Here is a 26,473-nt window from a genome sequence, read left to right on the forward strand (position 1 = left end):
TGTGCACCTTCATTATATAAAGACAAAAGTCTAGCTTAAAAAAAGTGAAATGTTCATGGTAACTGACATTCTGAAAGGTCTGAAAAACTGTATAAGTAAAAAACTGCGAAAGCTATTCTTCTGCACTGCAGGAAGGCACTGCTAGTGAAATGACACCAATGTATACTCAGCAGTGCCTGAGTGATGGGAACTGAACCAAGAATAACTATACAAAACCATAAATCATTTATCTACTGTGTCGATGAAAGAACTATATTTAGATAGGAAGAAAAACTATGTATTTGGGGCTTGTATTAGCACAGCTGGAATTTATTGTTATTTATAGGTTTGAAAACTAGGTTCTACATAGCTGATAAACAAGGAAATTTCAGTGTCCTGAAATATTTATGTTATTTAAAATAGAGTCTGTAATTAAAGCATTACAGTTGAATGTTCAGACTTTGTAAATCACCAACAAATCGGTAAGGTAATCAAAGTGTAGTAAGACTCAAATATTTTAGACATAATCAAACTCAGAAAAAAACATAAAAATGTACTTTAGAATGTCAATGGTCAATAAGCACAAAATAGGAGTTAGAAAAAAAAAATAACTGGAAAAAGTGTATGTTATAAATACAAGTAAATAAGATTAATCAAATAAAAAGATGAAAATGGTAGTGCTTCTGATCACGTTTCACAAATGTCTAATATTTCATGGGAAATAACAGAATTTTTGTTAAGTGATGAGCTTATTTCTCTTCCAAATTTAAGAAAACAAAACAAAACAAAACAAAATTTAGTCACTCACAAACTAGCTTGTTGATGAAATGAAATATACTAAATAAATTACCTAAACCAGAAGTTGATGAATTTCTAAATGTATTCAACGCCAGTAACTGAATGAATTTTAAAATCTTTCATACTTGATAGAGCCAGATACCTCACAAAAATTCATAATAACATAAAAATATAATGATTAAAAGTTGTAAATATTTTAAAAGAACTTACCATGAAATATTATTTCAATATAAAATGGAAAGAATTTTATTATACTAATATCCATTAACTTCCATGTGTTGATTTAATCACCTGAAATGCAGACTAATTTAGAGTGCATAATATTTAAAAATAAACTATTTCTCATTTAAAATTCCTAGTAATTTCTTCCTTGTGTGTCTTCATTTATTTAGTAGGTGATTTAAAGATTTTGACATTTTGGTTACCCTTTTGAGTAAAACAGTTATAGAAAATTTAAGTTATATAAAATGTACAACTTAAATGAGTCCTCTAAAACAAGGCATATTCTCTGTTCATTTGGCCAAACAAGTATGCTTATACAGGCATACTTTTACCACTAAAGACTCTGTCTTGTAATTGCCTATTTATCTATCTCCTAAAAACCATAAACAACATAACATATACTATGTTAGTGTATTCCTCAATGCTTGGCCTAGTGCACAGAACATAGTAGATGCTCAAAAAACTTTGTACAATAAATGAATGAGTGAATAGTTTATATAGACTAGGGAAGTTATCAATTTTTTTTCTATACAGTGGAAGTATCAACATTATTGAAGTCAAGATGAGTAATTCTTTACACCTGTTAACCATGTTTTCAGTGTAGAAGATATTTGATTTTAATAATACAAAAATTACATTGTGGTTTAGAAATGCTCAGAAGTAATTAATACTTTATATATATCAAACTACATAAAATGTAAGAAACTATGATAAAACAATTTTTTAAATTTAAGATACTGGTAACTATATTACCATTATCTATTTTAATTTTTTATCCAGCAATCCTATATTTCATCAAGTATCTATTGAATACTCAGCTTGCTAAGCAACCATGCTCAAAACTGCCTGAAATAAACTCCTATTAGTATTTTTTTTTAACATGAAATAAGCTGCATACATTTAGAGTGTACAATTTGGTATTTTTTTTCTTATTAGTAATGTATATATGGCAATCCCAATCTCCTAATTCCTATTAGCATTTTTAAAGCAAATGTCAAGACTTAGTTTAAGACTTTATTTTAACTTTCTAGACATATTACTCCTCCTCACTATCTCCTTTCTGAATTAAAGAAATATGACTCACGATATAGTACTTGATATACATTTAACCATCTTTCCATTCTACATATATAATTCAAACAAGATACTTGTTTCCTTTTAAAGAAATACTTGACAAGAGGAAAGATAGTGATGGCTACCACTTACATACTAATTATATGTGTTAAACACTGCATTCAGCATTGAACATGGCTTATCTCCTTTAATCTTCACAAGAACTCTAAGAGGCAGATATTATTATTATTATTATTATTATTATTATTATTATTCTCATTTTTCACATGAGAAACTGAGGCTGAGAGGTCAGATTACTTGTTCAATCAAGGTCACATAGCTAAAAGGTAAAACAAAGCCAGATTTAGATTCAGATCTATTTGTCTGTCTTATGCTCTAATTTTAAAACTATTTCCATAACACTAAAGCATGCATCCTTAACTAAAATTTATTAAGGTAAAATTAATCACTGGAAACACGTTAAAGTTTAGACTTTCAAAATAATATAACAAAAGAAATTATAGCATGTTTGTCTAAGTTAAGCTTTACTTAGTATCCTACTGAACTCCTGAATCCTCATAATCTGTAGAATTTGGGCTAATTCTGTTCTTCCTGTCATGTAAGTGGTGCAAATCTATGGTTATTTTAATGAAATATGAAAAAAATACAAATTTAAGAGCCAAGCTCATCTTACTTATAAATGCAGAGAAATGAGAACTTAAAAATATAATCATTATAGGAACTGGACTTTAGTTTTCCACTGTAAGTTAAATAATTTTTAAAAAAATTAAAGCTGAGAAAAATTAATCAAACTCTACACTTCTAATACATACACTTTTCTACTTCAATAAAAAGCATGAGAAAAACTTGGCCTAATTATTCACTTTTGTGGCAGATGTCGTTTTTCTAACTTAACACTTGAATACCTAATTAATTGCATTGCCACGTAGCACACACAGTGTGTTTTATTATTTTGCACATGATGAAAAGGATTGAGCTAATTCTTGCACATGAGCTTTAATATACCAGGCATAAGACTGTTCTTTTTGTTCAATTTAATAAACAAAACTACTGCTTGAACATTTTGAAGCTTTCCTCCTTTCCTTGAACACTGTTTGTAACAGATGTTTACCTGGAAAAGACGCTAGTTGGGGATGTGCGGCTAAGGCTGTGGGTGTACCAAGTGTCCCCAAACCACCAAATTCTGAATGCCCTGAGCTGGCTGAATGTAGACCAAAGACTGGGTGGCTGACCATTGGGAAGGCACTCGACACTGTGGACAGGTTAAACGGTTGATCCCCAGCTGCTCTGAAAAAATGTCCTGGGAGGGAAAAAAACACACTTAAAGTTGTACTATAAAAACAGATGAGATTTATCTGATTTCAGCGTTCATAGTGTGTTAAAATTTATAATTGTTTATCTATTAAATTTTTATTATACATTTTTTCTTTTGCATTTCTGTTCTTAAAATCCTACAGAATAAGACGTTTCTAGAAACATGAAAGTATTCTAAAAATAATTAAAATGAATGGTATAACCTTATTTACTTTGAATTTTGAGATTTGAGAATGAGGCTGTAAGTAAATAATTTTCACTAATTATAAAATTTGACCTACAGAAGTGAGGCAAACTTTCCACTAATACATGTACATTAATATTTTATCAAAATTTTTTACTCATAAGAAGGAAGATAAAAACATCCTATTAATCCAAAATTGAAAATCAATAAAATAAATCCAGAATCTGTTACCAAGTCATTACTCAAATTGTCATACATTCTAGGCAAAGAGTTCCTAGTCTCTATGTGCCAGAATTGAAGCTATGTCCTCTATCCAGCCTCTTTTAGGTGAGGAGAATTGATACCAAAAAGGGAGTATATTCTAGCCTGATGAAGCAATATATCCGACAACATAATGATTTAATTAATAAACTTACTAATTTATTTCTAAATGCATCCAAGGGTGGTTATCGATATAAAAATCATTTTTAAACACTGTGATAGAAAGTTCATATTCAATTCAAATGTGTAATTTTCCAATCTCTATGTTTACTCGAAAGAGAATCTAGTACTAAGTGTCATAACCCCAAGGTGCAATCAAAAACACAACTTATCTTTCATATTTTGTAGGGATTTGGAAGAAAATTTGTTAATACTTGGAAATCTTCCTTTTACTTCCGGGAAATAATTAAGTTTCCCTGGCTTGATACAGTGAAAACAGAATATCAAAACCCACACTCCAGGCTAGATTAAGAATTCATTGCATGAAAGCTATTATGCTCTGTGTTAAAATAAATATAAAGCTTCCTTATTATTCCATTTATATCAGACCTGACTATGCATTGCAATATAGTTTCAATACAATATGTTTGAAGTAAATTTAAAAATACAACTTAAAAATAAGTATACTTTTTGTTATCATTTAGTTTTCAACACAATCTCTCCTCTTTGCTTTTTTATTCCCTGAAAACTACGACGAAGTCATCAAAGAGGTCAGAGTGTACTCTCATTGACTAATATAAGCCCTACATTCTTTACTGAAATAACACTATATTTTTCATGAAGCAGTAAGATTTAAATTTTGTATTGTATCAAGTATATCTTACATCAGTCTACAAGGTAAAAAGTTCTGATTGAGGGTTGAGGTCCCACTATAACAAAGCAATAAGTAGGTCTCATAGGGAAGATCTTCAAAGTGTCTTTACAAGAGAGGCCCACAAAGAAACTCTGAGGGAGGAGAACAAGGGAAGGGTATATTTTCTAAGTCAGCCAATCTTAGTTTTTGTTCATCAAACCCGAAATTAAAAATCTGTGAATTTGGTACTTTTGTGTAATCAGAGTTCTAGACTGCAATTAGCACTGAAGTTAAGTCAAACAAACTAGGGCATACTACTAGAAAAAAGGAGGTTATTCAAGAATCATTATTTTTAAGGCTAGCGCTATGGCACCAGAAAGACTGTGTAAAAAAAAAAATTGAGGGGGGGGGGCAATTCTAAAAAACCCAGCTAGTTTCTTTAAAAAAAAGGAGCCTGTAACGTTAAAAATCAGTTTTTCACATGATTGCCTATAAAATCCCCGCTTCTCTTTAGTCAGTTCAAATTCCTGAATCACATGTCCTTAATCAAATGTTTTATTTACAAACATACTATGATCAGTTACATTTCCTTCTACATCAGTTTTCTTGATAAGCAAGATGAACTGAACATCCAGTTTGTGGATTTTAGATTCATTTTTCATTTATATTTTACAAAATAATAATTCTTAAATTATATTTGTCAACTATATCTGTGTAGCAGTGATTTAATACAAAAAGTTTAGTGAGGTAAACTCGAAACTACACAAAGTATTATAAAAATTCAGAACAGACTGAAAATATAAAAGATCAGAAACTGATATACTTCTACAATAGCTATTAATTGCTAGTAAGCAGATTCTTAGACTTACAGTTATTGTGAAAAAATAAATGAGCTTAAACCTTGGAGTCTCATGGACAGAAAACTTGAGTAATACCTAAATGAAGCTGTCACTCCTGCAGCAATAAATTAAGAATCAATCTTATACAATCTGATAATAAAAAAGTTCTTTTTTTAACTCTGAAAAGAACGCTATCTAGAAAGAGCTGAATATAAAATTTCAACAAAATATGAGCTTTATTCACCATATACTCAAATGGCAAAAAAAAAGTAGAGTCTTGTACACAGAGTTATATCTATGTTTGGCAAAATTACAAAGAAGCTACCTTACTCTATTGTCTTATTCTTTCTAATAAAACTCTTGGTGATGATAATCAAAGCATAGAAAGTACTCAAGTGACAATGGAATCCATAGGGCCTATTCTTTGTTGGTAAGAAAAGGTTCAATTTTGTACTTAATAAAAAAGATCAGGCCCACATTACAATAATTATAGTGATACCATGCAGTATTAAAAATACACATTAGAGACTTTCTTTGCTATACATGGATAAAGCTATACCACAGAAGTGAAATAATTTCACACTACATTTAATAATCTTTACTAAATTTTGCCTTTTTAGCAAGAATATAAGAAGTTAGTGATACAAAGAAAAAGTGTATTTTTCTCATTAAAAGACTCTGAAATACTACATATAATTTTAGTATTGTTTTTTCCACCACTTTTTTTAAAAAAAAACAGCTGCTAATTCCATGTAAAAACTTTCCAGAATTATTTTGTTCTTTATTCAACAGTTTCAGTAATTCAGACCCTTTCAGAACATATCTATTAAGAACCAGGTGCTCTGTTTAGTAATTAGCATACAAGGATGAATAAGACATAATCCCTAGCCTTAAGGAACTCAATGGCTTGAACATAACTGAAATGGTATAAGACTGTTTTTCATACAATGTATAAAACAAGTTAGTTAATATTTTAATATTATAAACTGGTACTGTCACATACAAGATTCAGTAACAGATCCTAAATGCCTAAAACAGTGTCTTGTACATAGTAGATATACAATAAATAGTTGTTGAATGAATCAATTTATTACTCATTAAGAGCAGAAGAGGCACATCCATGGGACTGATTCCAAAGGTCTTCATCAGAATAGGAAGTTCTCTTGAATTTTCATTTAAACTTGCAAGGATGCTTTCTTACTAGTTTCTTTTTTGCCTTACACTTCACCAACCCCAAGTCCTAATTTTTTTTTTTTAAATTACCACTTGGCCTTTTACTTCTCCTTAATTCCATTTAGGCCACATGTTGGATTTGATCACACAAAATTCTACTCTCAAGATGTTAAACTCTTAAATTTCACTCTCACCACAGTTTCCACATTTCCACTTCCTTATTTCTCAGTATGACCTTTGGTCTCTCTCAGTCTTCTACCACTCCCTTGACCGTATCTATCTCCTTCCCTCTCAATCCCATCGCACCATCTCTCCTGGTTAACCTTGAAAGAAAATTCTTACACTTGTATGTCTATTTCCTCCTCACTTCTCAGAATCTTTAATATTTGTGCCAAGTCCAAGCCTCCCTTCCATTCCGTCTGTAAAGGAAGTTAAGTTTTCCTAACCACTAGATTCCATCAATCTTTGCTCTTCTCAATCTTAACCTGTCCCTATAAATCTGGCATTGCTGATGGTCTTTTCCTTATTAAAACCCATGTTTACCCTTAAGCTCCAGGTCATGGATGTTTTGATGTTCTTCTTAAGTATATTTTTCGATAATACTACTGCCCGCTTTATTGGATTTTCTTTTCTTTTCCAAATGTATGATTCCTAAAGATTTTGTTCAACTATCTCTTGTTTTCTCTTTATGCTTTCTTCCTCATTTTATGTGCTTCCACTGTTTTAACTATAACTTCTATGCACATGAATTCTAAACTAGGATTTTAGCTCCTTGAGAGCAAAAACTGAATCTCATTCATCTCAGTAATCCCCAATATCTGGCATAGTCTGAAACACACCAGGAACTTAATAAATGTTTCCCACTGTTGCATTTCTGGTCACATTATTTCTTCTTCAGACCCTCGATGCTTATATAACATGCACTTGGACTTCTTTTGCCTTTTATAATCTTAACTATCCTTTCATAAGCATCTCAAAAAAATATTGCCCAAGAAGTATTCCTGAATCTCCCAGACAGATATGTTTTGGACCTCCTTTGAACATTCATGATTATTCACGATCTTTCGTCATACCATTACTAGCGTATAAAGTTATAAAAGAAAGAGTCATTTCTTACTCATCTTTACTCTCTACAAAACAATGCATAAAGCAAACTGTTATCAGTTGCAGGGACAACACTTCATAATACCTGCTGTGGATAACTCTAAATGGTAGTTTTCAATTCTTTGTTTCTCTCTTCTTTTATAAAGGTAGAATAACCAGGAGTCATTCTTAAGTGATAAAAATATATCTCACTTTTTTCCCTGTTCCAGTTATAAAAAAAACCATTCACAATGTTACTAAAAGCTTTTTGGGTAATTAGAAGCTGATTTAACATCTATGTTGTGGCTTTAATCTTGTTATACAGCAGAGGGTGCTATTTAGATTATACCCTTGGTTTCATTGTCCTTAGCCTTCTCCAATTGTCTTGTAACTAAGCTACTATTCACAAGGGGATTTTGATCATAGACTGGAGATGACTCAGGGAAATCTACAACTACATTTAAAACAAAGCATATTCTGTAGTAACAAAAAAGCAGAGTATCTTCTTACAGGAAACAAGACACACAAGTCAAACTGGCTCTGTTAAATTTATGACTACAAAATTAAATTATTTTGGATATTAGAATGCTCTACTTTTGGATCAGTTACTTTTTTTTACATTACTATATCTAATATCAGAAGATCCTCCCAAATAAAAACCTGCTATGATTAAAACTCTTAAATTTTGCTCAGCAAACACATCTGCAAACTGATAAATTACATCATAAAATGAAAAGTTTTAGAAGACCATGATTATTCCTTTTTACAGTTATTAACATTCAAGCATACTTTCAATAGTACCAATGCAACTTTAGTTTCCATTTTAGCTGACAGGTGACAATGTGCACGTACTGCGTGATGAAAATGAACATAGGTCTGTAATGCCTAAATTCTCAACTTACACCATAATAAGCTGACTATTTTTTAGCAGCGCTTTTCAGATTGTACTAGCCAAACTATATATATAAGTGATTAATAGCAGTTACACAAAACGCCAGTGTCTCAGTAACAATGCATGGTAACTGCAAGTGTCTTTACTAATATTAATGAACTTTATGCAACAACACAATAAGGGCTCTGCCCCAGAACAACAAACTAATATAAATACTGTACTAATGCCTTGAACCTATACTACGAGTGGATAAATCTCCTGTCAATCAGGAAAAGTCCAAATAGAAAATGAAAACAAAATGATTATAAGAAATAAGTATGCTAAAGCATATAATTTTTTTAAAAAAAACAAGGAGACTGCTTACTATGATAGAATTACACATATGCTGCTTTCTGTGTGCTAAAAATGTCTTTACTTCTTCATTGCTACACAAACTTGTTGCAACACGTCTTCTAACTCTTATCTCTAGTTCTTTAAACTGTTAGCACATTGTACAGCATTGCAAAATCAGCCTCTAGTATACAACCTGCAAAGTACAGTTAACCATCAACAATGGTAGCACATTCAAATACAGGTTCCAATAGTATTTTAACACTAGTAATAACTGAGTATAATAAACAAAGTGAAATTACTGTAAAGAAATGCTCAAATTATTGGCCCATATATTAAAATTCTTAAACATATTAAATGTTTAAATATTCTGAAACTCACAATGTGCAAATTCCACACACTTGAACTTTGATTAAAGACCAAACAGAAAGAATTCTATAGTTAATAGTGACAAAACACTTCCTCCCAATAATCTTCATTTCATTCCTTTATTCTTATAACTTTTTCAGTAGTTAACCTGTATATTTTAACATTAAAAATGCATGATATGGAAATAAAGTATTTTTTATTTTATGTATTTATTTTGAGATTGTTCTACACTCACAAGAGTTGCAAAAATGTAAAGAGTTCCTACCCCCCTTATGTTAACATCTTATATGATAAAAAATAATTTTCAAAGTCAAGAAATTAACCCTGATTAATCAACTAAAATAAAGAATTTATTCAGATCTCATTAGTTTTTCCACCAGTGTCATTCTTCTGTGCTAAGATGCTATCCAGGATCTCACACTGCATTTAGTTACTGCGTCTCCTTAATTTTCTCCAACTTGTGACAGTTCCTTAGTCTTGTCTTTCACGACCTTGATACATTAAAGAGTACTAGTCAGGTAGTTTGTAGAATGTATCTCAGCGTGGGTCTGTCTGATGCTTTCTCACGATTAGAAGAGGTTAAACATGACTGGGAAGAGTACCCAACGTGTCCTCCTCAGCACAACATATCTGGGGTCTGTGATGTTGCTATGTGGTACTGGTGATATTAACTTTGATCACTTGGTTAAGTTGGTATCTGCCAGGATTCAATATAAAGTTACTAATTTCCTTTCAAACAGTCTTTCTATTAGAAAAAAATCATTAAAAGCCTAGGTAGCCTTGGGAACAAAAGCTACTATTCTATATAACACTGAACATGGTGAACAAGCTTTTGATTCAGTTCAGCCAATAATGTATCAATCCTCAGGCAAATGACTATACTTAAAAGATAAGAGCAGCTGCTCTTTTGTAAAAAAGCATTTTTGTTAGATCTAATGAAAGAATTTAGAGTTCACAGATTAAAATACTAAAATTACACTATATTCTATATCTGTTTCTATATCCAAATATAGATGTACTTTATTTTTATAATGAAATACAAAAATCTATGAAAATAATCTAATTCTAAAATCTTATTTTACTTATGTTTCAATAAATGTCTCAGTTTTCCCATAATGAACAAAAATTACCAAAATCAACTTTGAAAAACACACATTTTTCATTGCTACCATAAATTTGTCGCAACATATCTTTAAACTCTTGTCTCTAGTTCTTTAAACTATAAGCATATTTTACAACACTGCAAAATCAGCCTCCGGTATACAACCTGCAAACTAAAGGTAATCATCAAAAATGGCAGTGCATTCAAATAAAGGGCATATATTAATTCGCTGGGGCTGCCATAACAAAGTACCACAAACTGGGTGCCTTAGAACAACAGAAATTAACTGGCTCAGTTCTGGAGGCTACAAAAGTCTGAAAGCAAGGTGTGCGCAAGGCCATGCTCCCTCTGAAGGTGCTAAGGAAGCATCTGTTCCACTCTTCTCTCCTAACTTCTGGTAACCTCAAGCATTGTTCCTATGTCTTCACATGGGCTTCTTTCTATACATATCTCTGTGTCTACATTCCCCCTTTTAATAAGAATACCAGTCATTTTGGTTTAGAGCCCATCCTAATAACCTCATTTTAACTTGACGTCTTGAAGGACCCAATTTCCAAATCACATTCTGAGGAACCAGGGATTAGGACTCCAACATATGTTTTCTGGGAGGATGAAATAATTTTATCCATAACCCTAGGTTGATTTTTAAGATTACTTAATTGATTTGAAGGCATTACCTTTCTTTAGTAATTTACTGCTAAAATTCTAACTAAAACTCTGAAGTTCTACTCATAAAAGTTAGGTAAAATATATTTCAAAAATACCTGGTGCCTTGTGATCAAACCCTTCATTAAATAAATCTACTGAAAGGGGAAAAAAAAGCTAGATAGTTGAACATTTCAGGGCCTTTATTTATGACGTACAGATATCTAGAATATAGACAACTAAAAAAGAAAACTGTTATAATAGTTCACACTATACTATAATACTCAAAGAGACTGAAACTTTGGCTTTATCCCCAAACCCTCAAGAATAAGCCTATCTCATTCTCTTGACGATTCTCTACTTACTGTAAACATAAGTTCCATCTTTTAAATAAAAAGTTCTAATTAGTAACTTTGAACTTTTAGGGTTTTATTTATTCAATGCTTCTTCAGTAAAGACAACTGATCTTTAAAGATTCTTTACCCTGTGGCTTATAATGCCCATCTTCAACTAAAATCTGCACAGTTATTTGGCATTACCAGAGCAAAGCATAAGACAGCCTAGAAAACTTATTAAGTAGAGTAAATTTATCATCTAATTTGCAAGTCCTATTCCCGCAACTCATCTCTCCTTCCCTCCCTTTCTTCAACAATTACTTCTTGAGTATATACTTTGTGCCAGGCACTGACTGGTTACATACCAATAAAAGAAAACTGTATGGTCCCTGCCTTTTAAATGTAGAAGAAGGGACAAATAAGTAAAACAACACCAAATCTATAAATTGTGAAGAGTACTATGGCGGAAATTACTAGGTGCAAAAAACAGGTAATAGTAGAGCAATTACCTAGACACTATGAACAGAGGAGACTTCTCTAATTAATGTCTCAGGACATTTAACCTGAGACAAAGCATGAAAATCAGCCTTATGCAGTTCCTCTAAGACAAAGAGAGATCATGTTTGAGGCCGTGAGTTGGGATTAGATCATGGAGGGTGTATCAGTTAGGTTGAAAAGTACAAAACATCCAACTCAAAATGGCTAAGTGAAAAGGTAAATCTATTGATTCACATAACATAAAAGCATTTGTAAAAGGCACACTTTAGATAAAGAAGACTGGCTGAAAGTTTACTAGGACTTAATCTGTCTTTTTTCTCTTGGTTCTACTTCCTCTGATAGGCCCTTCCTTTTAGGTTTGTGGGACAAAAGGGTATCCCCCCTCACCAGTCCCAATAAAAATCCCGGAATGGAATCTCTTTGCCTTTGATTAGTCTCATGTGCCTTCCTCACCCAGTCACTTAACCATCATTGTGTGGGAAATACGATGTTTGGATTGGCTACATTGTGTTATATGTCACCCCTGGAGTCTTGGATGAAAATTTTTTTAAAAAAGAAAGTGATTCGTTTGCGGGGGGGACAACTTCAGTTAATGGTGGGGTAGTAGTGAAGTGGTCACACAATCATCCACAGAAAATAATTATAAAAACTTGAAAACCCAACAGTAATAAGACTAAAGATACTGGAAAGCATCCAAAAGCAGAGAAAAGCCAGGGGAAAGTCTAATCTGGAAAAAATGGTAGCAAGAGGGGGTTAGAAGTGTGACTTTGTGGCTTTCTGGTCTGACACTCCTGTCTAAACCTCACACCTATAACTACAGCAAACAGTGGAAGATGAAACAGTAGGCTCATAGACTAAAGATGTCAGAGGTCAGACTCCAGGGCTAAGAACATCGGGAAATCAGGAAATTTAAGGGGAAATCTTGGCAGTGATCAAACCACAGAAAGAATGAGACTCAAATTTGGAGCTTAAACTTTCCAAATGCCTTGCTACAAGTACACTATGCATGGGACACCACAAAATAGCTAGGAGAGAACATAGAGAAACACAGAGCTACACTCAGCAGATCTGCTCAGTTTGATATATTTCTTGAGTGCATACCTTCACCATGATTAGCTTAGACAGCAGAAAGCCTGAAGTGTCAGAGAACAGAGTCCAAAGCTGGCAGGGCAGCTGGAAATCAGGGGCTAATCTTAGAAGCAAGGAAACCACAAAGAGAAAGAGGTGCATCTCTGCCAAGTACTTGGCTGACCCAACAATTTTCACAGGCACAGAGGAGACCCACAGGGGGCCAGTCTGCAAAAGCAGCAGTGGGAAGCCAAAAAACAGTGCACAGATTATCATTAGTATGCTTTCTGACCACAATAAAACTAAAATGGACATCAATTAAAATTTTTTAATCTTAAATTACTGACTTTTAAACAACCCATCAGTCAAAGAAGTCACAAAGGAAAACAGAAAATATTTTACTACAATGATAATGAAATGAAAACATTAAAATTTGTGGAATGCACCTATAGCTGTATTTAAAAGGGAAATTTGTAGCATTAAATGCATATATAAGCAAAAGAGAAAGGTCTAACATAAATGATCTAAGTTTTCACTTTAAGAAATTAGGATTAGAGGAAATCACGCCCACGGAAAAACAGAAGGAAATAATAAAGGGCAGAAATCAGTGAAACATAAAACAGAATACTGAAAAAAAAAAAAAAATCAATGAAGCCAAAATCTAATTTGTCAAAAAGATTAATAAAAGGATACTATTTGGAACAACTTTGTATCTGTAAATTCAATGACTTAGATGAAATAGACAAATTCCTTGAAAGACATCAACTAACAAAGCTCACTCACAAAGAAAAAGATAACCTGAATAGTTTTGTACTTCTGTTTAAAATGCCACAAGCCGCTCAGCAAGGCCCCAAAAAAAGCTGAACTCCTGATTTAATATCTTCCAACTACAACATTAAAATAAACAAAAAACAACAACAATCTTCCAAGCCCAGATGACTTCAGAGTGGACTCTACCAAACTTTTAGAGAAGAAATATTATCAATTTGATACAAACGCTTGCCTAAAAAAGTTTTTAAGAAGGAAGGACTGGTCAATTGGGTCAATTCTTCTGAGAGGTTGAGTGACATCGGTGTTGTGGACTGAGATATACATAAAAGACAAGGAAAAGGAGAAAGCACATACAGCTATATATTTTGAAAAATTTGCTTATAAAGTGAGGCAGAAAACAGGGTAATAGCCAGAAGAGTGTTTGGGGTGAAAGAGGGAAGGGTTTTTGCTATGTATTATTTTTTAAGATGGGAGATACTAAGAGCATGCTTTTATACTAATGGACATGATCCAATAAATACAGAAAAATTAATGATACTATATAGGAGGAATGGAGTCCTTGAAAAGTTTTTTGCATCACTGAAAGGAATTGATAGGTATTTGCTATCGTGACAGTTAAGAGCAATATCATTTTGAGTTAAGCATTTATTCTATTTGGTTTAACTTCCATCATTACATAGAATAGTATATCCATATAGATTTGAAGTAAGCATACATGAGCTACTAGATGCACTAATGAAATACTATTTTTCTCAGAAGAAAAGAACCATTGACATTGGAATAAAGCTCATGTATAGGTATCAGAAGTTTATCCTAATACAAAGGTCAGGAGATATGGCAGGGAGGCTATCACCAAGTGAGCTCAAATGGATAGATAATTGGCTTATAATTTAACATGTGTCCCAACCTCCTTTTAGTGTACCTTCCTGTGATGCAGAAGCCGATCAGCCAAAAAAGTATATTTCCCAGTCTCTCTTGTAGCAGGATTCTGCATATAACTTAGATTCTGCCAATCAGATGTATTTGGCACTGGGTTAAGCTGCCAGATTGGGAGTACATGAGGTATCCTTTCTGCGGGTGCAGATCTTTCAGGCAGCACGGAACAGCCCTGGTACCTGTGATGTCAGTGGTCCCTGATCACTGGATTGCAGCTTAGGTGGTACGATCCATGCAGACATCAGTTAGAATGACACTGTCCTGACTGAACTAGAGGTAGTTTCCTTAAGCAGGTCAATTCAACGGTAATGCTCTGAAATCACTCATAGCGGCTGGCTCCTCAACAATTTTATAAGTACCTAATTCCTTGTATTAAATCTTTCTGCCTAAAACAGCACTAGTGGTTTATGTTACCACTAGCTGAACTCACTGATACATCAAACAACAATCCCAACTGGTGACAGTTCCAAAACCAAAAAGGCAATCATTCAATCTATCACAACTGGCCTGATATCTGATAACCATATACTTTTCAAAGTAATATTAAATGAGAGATAAGTAAACTCTTAAACATATACATGCATAACCTTGGAGGTAGAGGAGAATTTCTTAGACAAAAAGCATAACCATAAATAAAAATATTGATAAATCTTATTACATTAAAATTGGAACTTCTGTTCATCAAGACAGTATAGAATAAAAAAGACACCATGTGGGAAAAGCTATCTCCCACAAAGATAACTAAAAAAAGGACCAGCATCCAAAATATAAAAAGAACTCACAAATCTATAAGAAAAAGATACACAACCCAATAGAAATACGCACCAAAGCCCTAAACAATCACTTCAAAAGAGAAGAACCAAAAGGCTAAAAATGTTTTAAAAGGCACCTTAAATGAACACTAATTCATATTCATCAATGACAAAATTCAAAAAGTCTGGCAAAGACAAGTGTCAACATGAATGATAACCACAGGAATTATAATACACAACTGATGAGAAAATAAGTTGGTACTACTGGTAAAATTGAAGACATCTTCAAAAAGACATCCTATGCATATGCATTAGGATTGATACATAATGACGGTCGTAACACTGTAATTGTCAAACGCTGGAAACAACTCTATACTTACCAAGAGTATTTACATGGACGTATAGTCCATTCAAATGCAACACACAAAAAGATAAACCACCCTTTTACACTTTAAAATGTACTCTTCCTCCACATTTCTCATTATATCGCCCTTCTCCCAGTTATCCAAGTCATGTCAGGGATTCTCTCTCTCACTCTTGCTCTCTAACCATTGTGCCCAAATCCAGTCATTATATCCCATAAGAATCTACTCCCAAAATATCTCTGGAACCTTTTTCTTTCTCCATCTCCAATAACTCCTTAATTTTGGCCCTTATAATTTCTCACCCAGATGAATTTAAATACCTTCTAATGGTCTTCTTTGCTTTTAGTTCCATGCTTACTGCAAACTGATCCTCTACATGCTGCTAAAGCTATCATTTTCAAAGCATTAAAATTCTTACCCTTGATCAATAATGAATAAAAATAAAGGTTACAATTTACTAGGCCCCTACTCTATGTCAGGCATTATCTCATTTATCCTTATAAAATGGGTATCATTTATTTTATAGATGCGGTAACCGAAGCTCAGAAAGGGGTGCATAATTTACCCAAATTCATATAGCTAATAAGTGGACAAGCCAAGATTCAGTTTCAGGGTCTTTCAATTGCAAAGTCCTTACTTTTAATCAATAAATCATGCACTCCTAACAGACAGACACATGAGCATGAAAGTCTTATACCTCAGAAGACAAGATATAAAATTAGAAGCCCAGGTCTGTGATGGCATTATCCACCTCAGAACTGCGTATCTATGGACTGCTACGTTTATTTGCCACGTGCTTCTATTCATAGTTAATCATTGTTGTAACTGACACATACGCTAAGTTGAGGCCTTACTGATCAACTTGCAATTTCCTCAATATGCCATGACTTGGGACACTTCTACAGAGGCAGGCCTGTAATTAAGATACATGTGTAATTCAGCCTCTAATTTTAAAAGAAAAGTAGGCATACTACAGCTTTAAGGAGAGAAGTTTTAAACAGTTTCTCTGTTTTATATATTCAGCATTTTACAAGCTTCTGTTTGAAGAGTTCTACTTCAAAAATGGATTGAAAACCACTAGTCTATGGCACAGTTTAACTATCACTGAAATTTCTGAAAGTTCTATGCTTTATTTGTATAAGGTCAAATGAGCGCAAATCTCAAAGAAATCTACTCTGCAAAGTTTAATTTTGAAATTATGCTTAAATACTATTCTTTCAGCTTTCACCCAGAGATAACATGTGAAATAATATCTGAATACCTATGAACTTGGCATATAGAATACTTTGTATCATGTGGCCTTTTATACAAAGGTTCTGGTATTATTATATTCCCCAAACAACTCGGGGCCAGAAAAAAGTTCGTTTTTCTCTAAGGAACGGATATGTTCACTAGCACTCGTATGTGAGCCATGTAGCCCACTACATTTTATTTTTGACAGCTAATTAGTTAAATTTTTTGTTCAACACCTGGGGCTTTCTTCGGCTAACAGATTTATACTTTTTAGAGCCTATCTTTTGATATTTCAGTTAATTGTTTTGTTTATTGTGTCAATACATTTATTGAAAGCTGTCCCAAATTATTGTTTAGAAGTAGGCGAGTTATTTTTTAAAAACTATACTTTAAAGGGAAAAGAAATGTAACTCTTCTGATAAGACCAACAAGACCCATTATATGCAGATAGCCTTAGATTAATCAATCTTTACTGCAGTGTTATTTTCTGTCCAAGTTACTGTAATGAAATTAAAGGTGTGTTGTGAGGGACAGTCCTCCAAGGTCCCTGCATGTAGTTGCTGGGTATGCCAAGAATGCAAGGTCTTGACCACTCTTTAAAACTGTGCCATTTCTCAGGACTGCACTGAGCAACCTTGATGGATGAAGTGGCATTTCCTTACAGACAAGGTGTGGGTTTGCTTTCATTTACTATAAAAGCAGCCGGATGCCTAAGCTCAGTATTCCTCAGCTGCGACACAATCCTACTATATGTATAAGACTCAACTGGGCCCCTCCGTGTTGCCCCTGTGGGACTTGGGAGACATGGGGAACCAAGCCAACATGACGTGTATGCTATTTGCTGTGCCACAGAGATCAAATCTCTGACCCCAGAGTCTCACGTCTTCTGCCCGCATCATAAAAGTAACAGGCTAACTTGTAGGTATGTATAATCCCAGACCCTGATAAGGTATTATTGATTCAAAAGAAATTAGTTGATCATTCAAAGTTTGAAAGCAGGTTTCAATTAAATCCTTTGTAACTCAGAGGAGTTCCTATGGACATATCATTAATAAAGATGACAGAGAAAGGCCAATTAAAATAACTGTTTAAAACAACAGAATGTCCTCAAAGGGACTGTTAAAAAGCTGGTGAGGTTTTGACATTTTATTTTATTTTATTTTATTTTTATTATTATTATTTTTTTTTCTTTTTTTCTTTTTTTTTTGGGGGGGGGTACACCAGGTTCAATCATCTGTTTTTATACACATATCCCCGTATTCCCTCCCTTCCTTGACTCCCCCCCCCTCGAGTTCCCCCCAGGTTTTGACATTTTAAAGATGAAAATTCTGTTTTGTTGTCTCTACACATCAAAAACATTGAAGAGGCCAGGCCCATTAACACTCTGTATTTTACTTTTAAAAGGAGAGAATTATCAGACAATTAGTAGGCCAAAAACAATGAATCAAATAAGACAGAAAAATATGATAAGCTGAATTATGCAGGACAACTGAGCATTCTCTAAGCATTGCAAGGCTCTACTTTAAACATAAACCACAACACTATGAAAGTTAAAAAACAAAAAATCATTTTCTTAGAAAGTAAAAAAAACTCATGCTGCAGGTACTAGAAGTATATAATATGTTAATTAATAAGTGATATATTTCTGAATAAACATAGAAATAAACTATAGGTTCATTCAATTTAAGTATTTCCACTTAAAAACTCTACAACCTATTTTATGGGCAAATAAATGATAAACACTAATTCCTTTCTAGATAAGGAAATTTCTGATGTTATTCAGCAACTAAGCATACTCCACCCTTCTGCAGCTCCCAACTACCACCAACAAAAAATAGTGCCCAACATGTGACTACTCAGGATCTTAAGCAATTCAAATGCCGCTAATTCAGAAAACTAAGTGAGAAATAGATGGTAGCAAAGGGTCCAAAAGACTCAAGGCTCTGTACTAAGGACTGAAACCTTCAACATCAAAAAGAGGAAACTTCCCTAGAAACATTATATATTTTAAATACTAATTCACAAGTAAATACAAAGACAGACAGCAGATTGGAAGAACACAATGAAAGGAAAGGAGAAGAATTATAAAAAGCATGAAAGAATAATTACAAAAGTACAGCTGTGTGCAATCATTTAGACAAAGAAACTTAAGGTAAAATGCCAATTGTGGCATCACTATTTTTGAACACAGCCTATCATCAAGGGCATTCATCATTTTATATATAGCTATCATTTTATACACAAGGGAAATGTAGATGAAGTTGTTAAACGACTTTACCAAGACTGTACAGGGTGCAGGAGAACAGGCATTTTAGTTATTTATTTTTAAAATGTAATGGTACTTTATTTTAGTTATTTTATAATCACTAAGAAAATGTTAGAAAATTGTTCTGATAAAATGACAAAATGACATACTTGTCATTCCATTGATTGGAAAAAATAACAATAATTCAACAAATGTATATTTGACAATTTGCTAGGGTATTTTGTCAGCAAACATTCCATATCTATGTATTTCATTTACCCAAAATTATAAATCTAACTTTGAAAAAGTAAAATATAATTTAGGTCTATGCTTATACATATGAAATAATCTGTAAGATAAAATATATTTAAGATTAAAAAATCTTCCTAGTGATAAAGCAATGAGTTAATCAAGTTTAGGTTAAAAAAAAAAATGTATTCCACCAAATATCCAAACATGTGTTTGGGCAAAAAAGGGGGGTTTTGAGGGGTTATTAAATACACCTGCTACATAAAACTAAAATTAAGGATATTTTCACCTCTGAAATAAAGTTCTCTTTTTAGCAGTACAAACTTCAGGTTTAAGAAAAACTTGTCAAAATATCCCAAAATATTTTTCAAAATATTTAAAAGTTTAAAATATTTTCCATCAAGTAAATGATATGCCTTAACATACATCTTTGAACTAGGGTAGTTAGGGATTGGTGAAGGTCATTTCTAACACTGGAAGCAAATTTAGAGCAAAGGGTCCACAGCATTGGGACCTAATCTTGCCATCGACCATTGCTTTGTATTTCTTCACTCCCTCACGCGCCTAGTGTTTTAAAAGTTTGCATGTACTAATTTATTAATTAAAATGATCAAAGTGAGATATTAAGTTAAAACTCTCAAAGAGAGCTTCTAAAAATCATAGAAAACATGGAATAAGCAGTGCTACTCCAGTGTGCTGATAAAATACAGAAAAAACAGAGACTAGTTAACCTAGCTATTGTTCAACAGGTCAACAGTGGTAACGAGAACATTTTATTCAGAGTTCAATAAAACACTATGAATGCAAATTAGCAAAAGCACAGCATTCTAAAATTGAGTTAATAAAGGGTATTCACCACATGGGTTGATTGTAGAGCTAAGTGAAGCAGCTCCAGTGGAAAGGCTGCCTTTTGAAACTGATGAAGCCACAGAAGGTATAGAAGATGAAGTCGGTGTCGTAGAGGAGGCTGTTGAGGATGGTAACCATTCCCCAGACTCCATATCTGCAGGAGAGAGACAAATGTTAATTTACAGTATTAAATAGTGGAATTATGCAAAAGAATTAAATATATTTAAAATAAGTCAAACTTTTAATAATAATTTTTTACAATATGAAATAAGTTTAGAAATACATGTTCTTCAGAAAGGTAAAATATGGAATAAATAAAAACAATATAATTTAAAATACCAGTTTATGAAGTAAGTTTAATGTTAAGTATACCAAATCTTCTTCTAATAGACTTGCAGAGTATTCTTATATAAAAAAAAAAATAATAGTCATTTAAATGCAGTAACTTCATACAACTGTGTGTTGCCATAACCTTAGGAAAACTAACAATATTAACTTCTTATTCTCCTTAAATCACCTCATCATCTATTCACTTACATCATAACACCCATATTATCTTAATAAATCAAGAAAATACTACCACATTTGAGTGAAATGTAACCCTGTCTTCTAAATCCAGAGAGCAATATACTTGTAGGTCTTAAGTAACCATGAATCTGACCTGGAAATCCCCAATAACTCCCCGAAAGAACCTGCCTCCCCCCACACTCCTGCAAAAAATATATATATATTTTAGAGTTTATACTAGAGTCTAGTTTGAACTATGGCCTCAAAATGGCTTTAGTATGATTCATTTATAATGACAACCACTTCTAAGCATCTTTAATTTGCTTAGGTACTTTGGGTGCAACCTTAATTGGTCTTATTGCAATAGTTTATGTTGATATTAAAAATCTAGAATGGAGATGGATGAAGAAGTCAAAAAGCACAAACTTCCAATTACAAAACAACTCAAAGGCTGTAATGGACCGCATAGTGACTATTGTTAATAATACTTTATTGTACATTTGAAAGTTGCTAAGAGAGTAGATCTTAAAAGTTTTCACCACAGGAAAAAATGTGTAACTGTGTGGTGATGAATATTAACTGAACTTACTGTGGTGTTCATTTCACAATATATATAAATATCAAATTATTATGTTGTATATCTCAAACTAATATAATGTTACATGTCAATTATATCTCAATACATTTTTAAAATCTAGACTAGGTTATGGTCATTTTAATACCCTGCATACACGAATACCACTATTAAGCAAGGAAAGTGTGAAGCTCACAGTTGCTTTGAGGTGTACATATATATAGGAAAAGACAAAAAAATATACTACTCACCTATACATGAACTTATAATCAACCACAAGTAAACTTTCATCATTCAAATAATCTAACCATAAAAAGATTTTTGTATGGAATTCTATAGCCAATTCACATAATTACTATATATTTTCTAAGAAAAATAATTTGATTTCATTTAATAACATTGGACAATTAACACACGAAAAGATGCTCATCATTGCTAATTATTAGAGAAATGCATACCAAAACTACAGTGAGGTATACCTCACCTCGGTCAGAATGGCCATCATTAAAAACTCTACAAATAACAAATGCTGGAGAGGGTGTGGATAAAAGGAAACTCTCTTACACTGTTGGTGGGAATGTAAATTGGTGCAGCCACTATGGAAAATAGTATGGAGGTTCCTTAAAAAACTAAAAATACAGTTGCCATGTGATTCCAGCTATCCCACTTCTGGGCATACATCAGACAAAACTATACTTTGAAAAGATACATGCACCCCTGTGCTCAGAGCAGCACTATTTACAATAGCCAAGACATGGAAACAACCTAAATGTCTGTGACAGATGAGTGAATAAAGAAGATGTGGTACGTACACACACACACACACACACACACAAACACACACACAATGGAATACTACTCAGTCATAAAAAAGAATGAAATAATGCCATTTGCAGCAACATGGATGGACCCAGAAATTATCATACTAAGTGAAGTAAGTCAGAAGGAGAAAGACAAATACCATATGATATCACTTGTATGTAGAATCTAAAATATGACACACGTGAACTTATCTATGAAATAGACACACTCACAGACATAAAGAATAGACTGTGGTTGCTGGGGTGTGGGGGGAGGGATGAGTTGGGAGTTTGTGATTAGGAGATGCAAACTATTATATATATCCTGGATAAACAACAAGGTCCTACTGTATAGCACAAGAAACTATATTCAATATTCTGTAATAAACAATAATGGAAAAGAATATGAAAAAAGAATATATATATACATGTATAACTGAATCACTGCTGTATAGCAGAAATAACACCACACTGCAAATCAACAATACTTCAATAATATAAATTTAAAAAATAAAATATTGGCCAATTAAAATAATGCAAGGTTAACGTTTAAATGATTGAACCCATATGATATGTAGATGATTCTTCTAAGATAGATACATACGGTAAAGGTAATCTCAGGTTGACAAAACAGCATCATTAATAGGGCAATTTCAATGAGTTTTCCAATCATATACAATTCAAGAACTTCTCTTCATATTCGGACACTGCTGTCAGCTACCTCCAAAGATAATGGTACTGCTATACGAGCATGCCCATAATCTTAAAGAATTTTTCTTTCTCTTTATCAGCATTCAATATGGAAAGGCATAGTTGGCACTGATAGCTACATGGAACTAACACTTAAAAGGCAGGTTTTAGGTCATCAAACAGTTACTAATAAGCTTTGAGACACAAGGCTGTCTGACAGCAAGGTCCATGGCTGACAACTTCCTCTATAAACTATCTTCACCAACAAGTCTCATTTCACTAAGTACAAAAAAATATATTTACAAAACAAGACAAAACAAACAAACACACCCAAAAACCAAACATGGAGTTTACAGGAAAAGGCTGTTTTTAAACATTTATAGCTGGTAACCTTACTGTCTCAAAGATTTCTAAAATGTACTATTTAAATGTATTTTGGGGGCTTCTAAATGATTGTATTTTCATTTTGTTAATTAAAAAAAATTTTTTATGTATAACTGACCTATAACACTATGTGAATTCTAGGTGCATGATACAGTGATTCAATACGTCTAGGGGCTTCCCAGGTGCGCAGTGGTTAAGGATCCACCTGCCAATGCAGGGGACATGGGTTTGATCCCTGATCCGGGAAGATCCCACATGCCACGAATCAACCAAGCCCGTGCACCACAACTACTGAGCTTGCACTCTAGAGCCCGCGAGCCACAGCTATTGAGCCCATGTGCCAAAACTATTGAAGCTCGAGCACCTAGAGCCCGAGCTCCACCACAAGAGAAGCCACCACACTGAGAAGCCTGTACACCTGAATGAAGAGCAGCCCCTGCTCGCTGCAACTAGAGAAAGCCAGTACCCAGCAATGAAGACCCAATGCAGCCAATAAATAAACACATGAATTAAAACAAAAATTTCTATACATTACAAAATGATCACCAGGATAAGTCTAGTTAACCATCTGTCACCATAAAAAGATATTACAATATTATTGACTGTATTTCCCATGGTGTACATTTCATTCTTGTGACATTTATTTTGTAGCTGGAAGTTTGTAAATGTATTAGTTTTAAAAAATAATGAAAGATTTTTTTTTTAAATTGCCTTTGTACTCCACAGCAAAAGTAATTTGGCATATAATATAGATAAGCACCTTAGCTGAGTACCTGGTATATAAAAGCTCAATGAATAAAAGTCATTACTTTTTATAGGATAATAGGTTATGAGCTCTAGGTATATTTCTTTCTGCTGATATAACTTCACTCAAGTCTAAAACAAGGAATACCCAGAAGGCGTAGTGAGCAGTCTCTGCATATTGCTCACTGGCGATTACTCTTCCTGGAAATATTTATTAAAATAAAAAATAAACATGTACTTGGACCTACCAATCTACTTTTGAGACTCTATTCTATAGAAATAAAGCACCAACAGTTTCTTTATTATAACATTGTTTAAAGATAAAATAAAATTGAAATCTGGCAGTACAAAACTGTAGAACTACAGCTAGAAGTATGAGGTTGGGGGCCTTTTTCAGTTTCAGTAAAATTGCAGTTTTCACTTTTATTCTTGTTGCTCTTGTTGTTCATTTAAGTGGGAAAACTTAACCTCTTTTTAAAAAAAAACATGCTTATGCAGCCATTTTCCTTAGAAATTCTATTATATACATTATTCATGTATTCTTTTATTTCAACTGTTTTAATCTTAGATATATATATTTTTTGAGCCAATATGATCTCTTAAGTGGCTGAGTATTCTTCTCATACATAAAGTACTCTTCTCTTACACTGGCCTTAAGTTAAAACTTTTTTTCTCATGTTTTAATAGGTATTTCTTAGTGCCAGTGACCAAAATCTGGTCAACTATTCCATGTTCATCTTATAGGTATCTTTCTTTTCATTTTAAAGAAATTAAACAAATCCCCTCTAGCCTTTGCTACTCTAGACTGAAGACTGTTATATGCTTGAATGAACAAGGATTAGCTTTTGAAGTTTTTCTTTTTAAGTTAAATATTATTGAATTCAGATTTTATTTACTATTATCCCCCGCTAAGCATATTCTGGAAAGAATCTTAGTCATCAATGTGAAAGTTAAAAGGTAGGAAGGCAATGCCTTTGTAATAGTGAATAACTCACAAAACAATCATTGGCTTGCCATATTGTAAGAACTATTCAAAGAAGAAAGTTTAAAATACATGTGCACCAAAGGACACTGAAAGCATAGGTGAAAGTCAGAGAAGAAACAAGGTATGGGTATAGTGTCAAAGTATCTCCTTCAAGATACTTACTAATTAAAAAGGGCAAAAGAGTATAACTTCACAGTGAAGAAACTATATCACCAATAATAAAACATATTGATACCATGTATCCTCTGGTGCCCTTAGAAGAGCATATTGCCTCCGTGGTATTCTTCCCAATAACACACAATCTCCGTTGAATCATGAGAAAACATCAGACAAACCCAAATTCAGAGACCATATACAAAATAACTGACTACTATTCATCAAGTATCAAGGTCATCGAAGGAAAGGAAAGACTGAGGAACTGCTATAGGTTGAAGACTAAGGGGATACAATAACTAAATGTAATGTGGGATCAGACTGGAATTTGGAACAGAAAAAGGACATTAATGGAAAAACTGGTAAAATTCATCTAAGATATGCAGTTTATGGTTAATAGTATTATATAAATGCAGACTTTCTGATTTTCATAATTTTAATAATTGTACTATGGTTATACAAATTAATAAAATTAGGGAAAGCTGGGTAAAAAATATAGGTGAATACTCTGTGTTTGTTTTTTAACTGTTTTTTAAGTCTAAAATTGTTTCAAAATAAAAAGTAAACAAAAACCAGTGGCATATGGTAAGCACTTTAAAAATACGCACACACACACAGAGATTGAGATTGAAGAGTGTAAATTTAAACCTTGAAGAAATGAAGACAGAGATTACATTGTATCAGCAAGACATGTGATAACAGATGTTATCTGGGTTTAAAAACTATATCTGAACCTTATTAGCTGTGACCTTGTATAAATTATGTAACTTCAGTGAACTTTCCACCCCCCCATGAGTAGTATGAAGGTATAATTGGGAGGATTAAGTGAGATAATAATGCATATAAAGTTCTGAATGCCTAGCCTTCAATAACTGTCAGCAATTGTTTTTAATAAGTGAATGTCTGTGTATATAATCATCCATGGGTGTGTGTGGTAGTAAAAGGTATTTTTATGTTATTCATTTGAAGTAAATATTTCTGAGTCACATCTGTTTATAGGTTATATGTATATGCATGGCATGTTTGACATTTTTCAGCCAGATAAATTATGATAAAAATTTAAAATAAATGCCTCACAATTGCATAAGTACAAATGATAAGATGTTTTACCTTAAGACTTTCAAAATAAACTGAAGCACAAATATAGATGAAAATTAACAAGTTAATTTTTAGTTGAAAAAATTTACTCTTTGATCACGAGTTATTATTCATTATTCAAGCATACTACATAAAAGTTGGTAGAAATCCATTTATTCAAACCATCTTAGAAAAATGCA

General features: G+C 32.9%; 1 protein-coding gene across 25 annotated transcripts in view; it reads right to left on the reverse strand.

Annotated features, from left to right (window-relative positions):
* The window catches only part of BAZ2B (bromodomain adjacent to zinc finger domain 2B), a 365,031-nt gene that overhangs the window by 106,310 nt on the left and 232,248 nt on the right, over positions 1-26,473 (reverse strand). For 21 of the 25 annotated variants that reach the window (XR_009055068.1, XM_057745064.1, XM_057745056.1 and 18 more), the window contains 2 exons: positions 20,367-20,513; positions 3,185-3,373 (listed from right to left, as the gene is read on the reverse strand). Coding sequence is in view for 24 of the 25 variants with exons in the window: in XM_057745064.1 (XP_057601047.1) it covers positions 3,185-3,373; positions 20,367-20,511 (334 nt within the window). In the remaining variant the exon portion in view is untranslated. The remainder of the gene's footprint in view (positions 1-3,184; positions 3,374-20,366; positions 20,514-26,473) is intronic. The other 4 variants (XM_057745074.1, XM_057745073.1, XM_057745079.1 and 1 more) reach the window with 1 other exon arrangement.

This window comes from Hippopotamus amphibius, chromosome 8 (assembly GCF_030028045.1).
Source record: "Hippopotamus amphibius kiboko isolate mHipAmp2 chromosome 8, mHipAmp2.hap2, whole genome shotgun sequence".
Lineage (NCBI taxonomy): Eukaryota > Metazoa > Chordata > Mammalia > Artiodactyla > Hippopotamidae > Hippopotamus > Hippopotamus amphibius.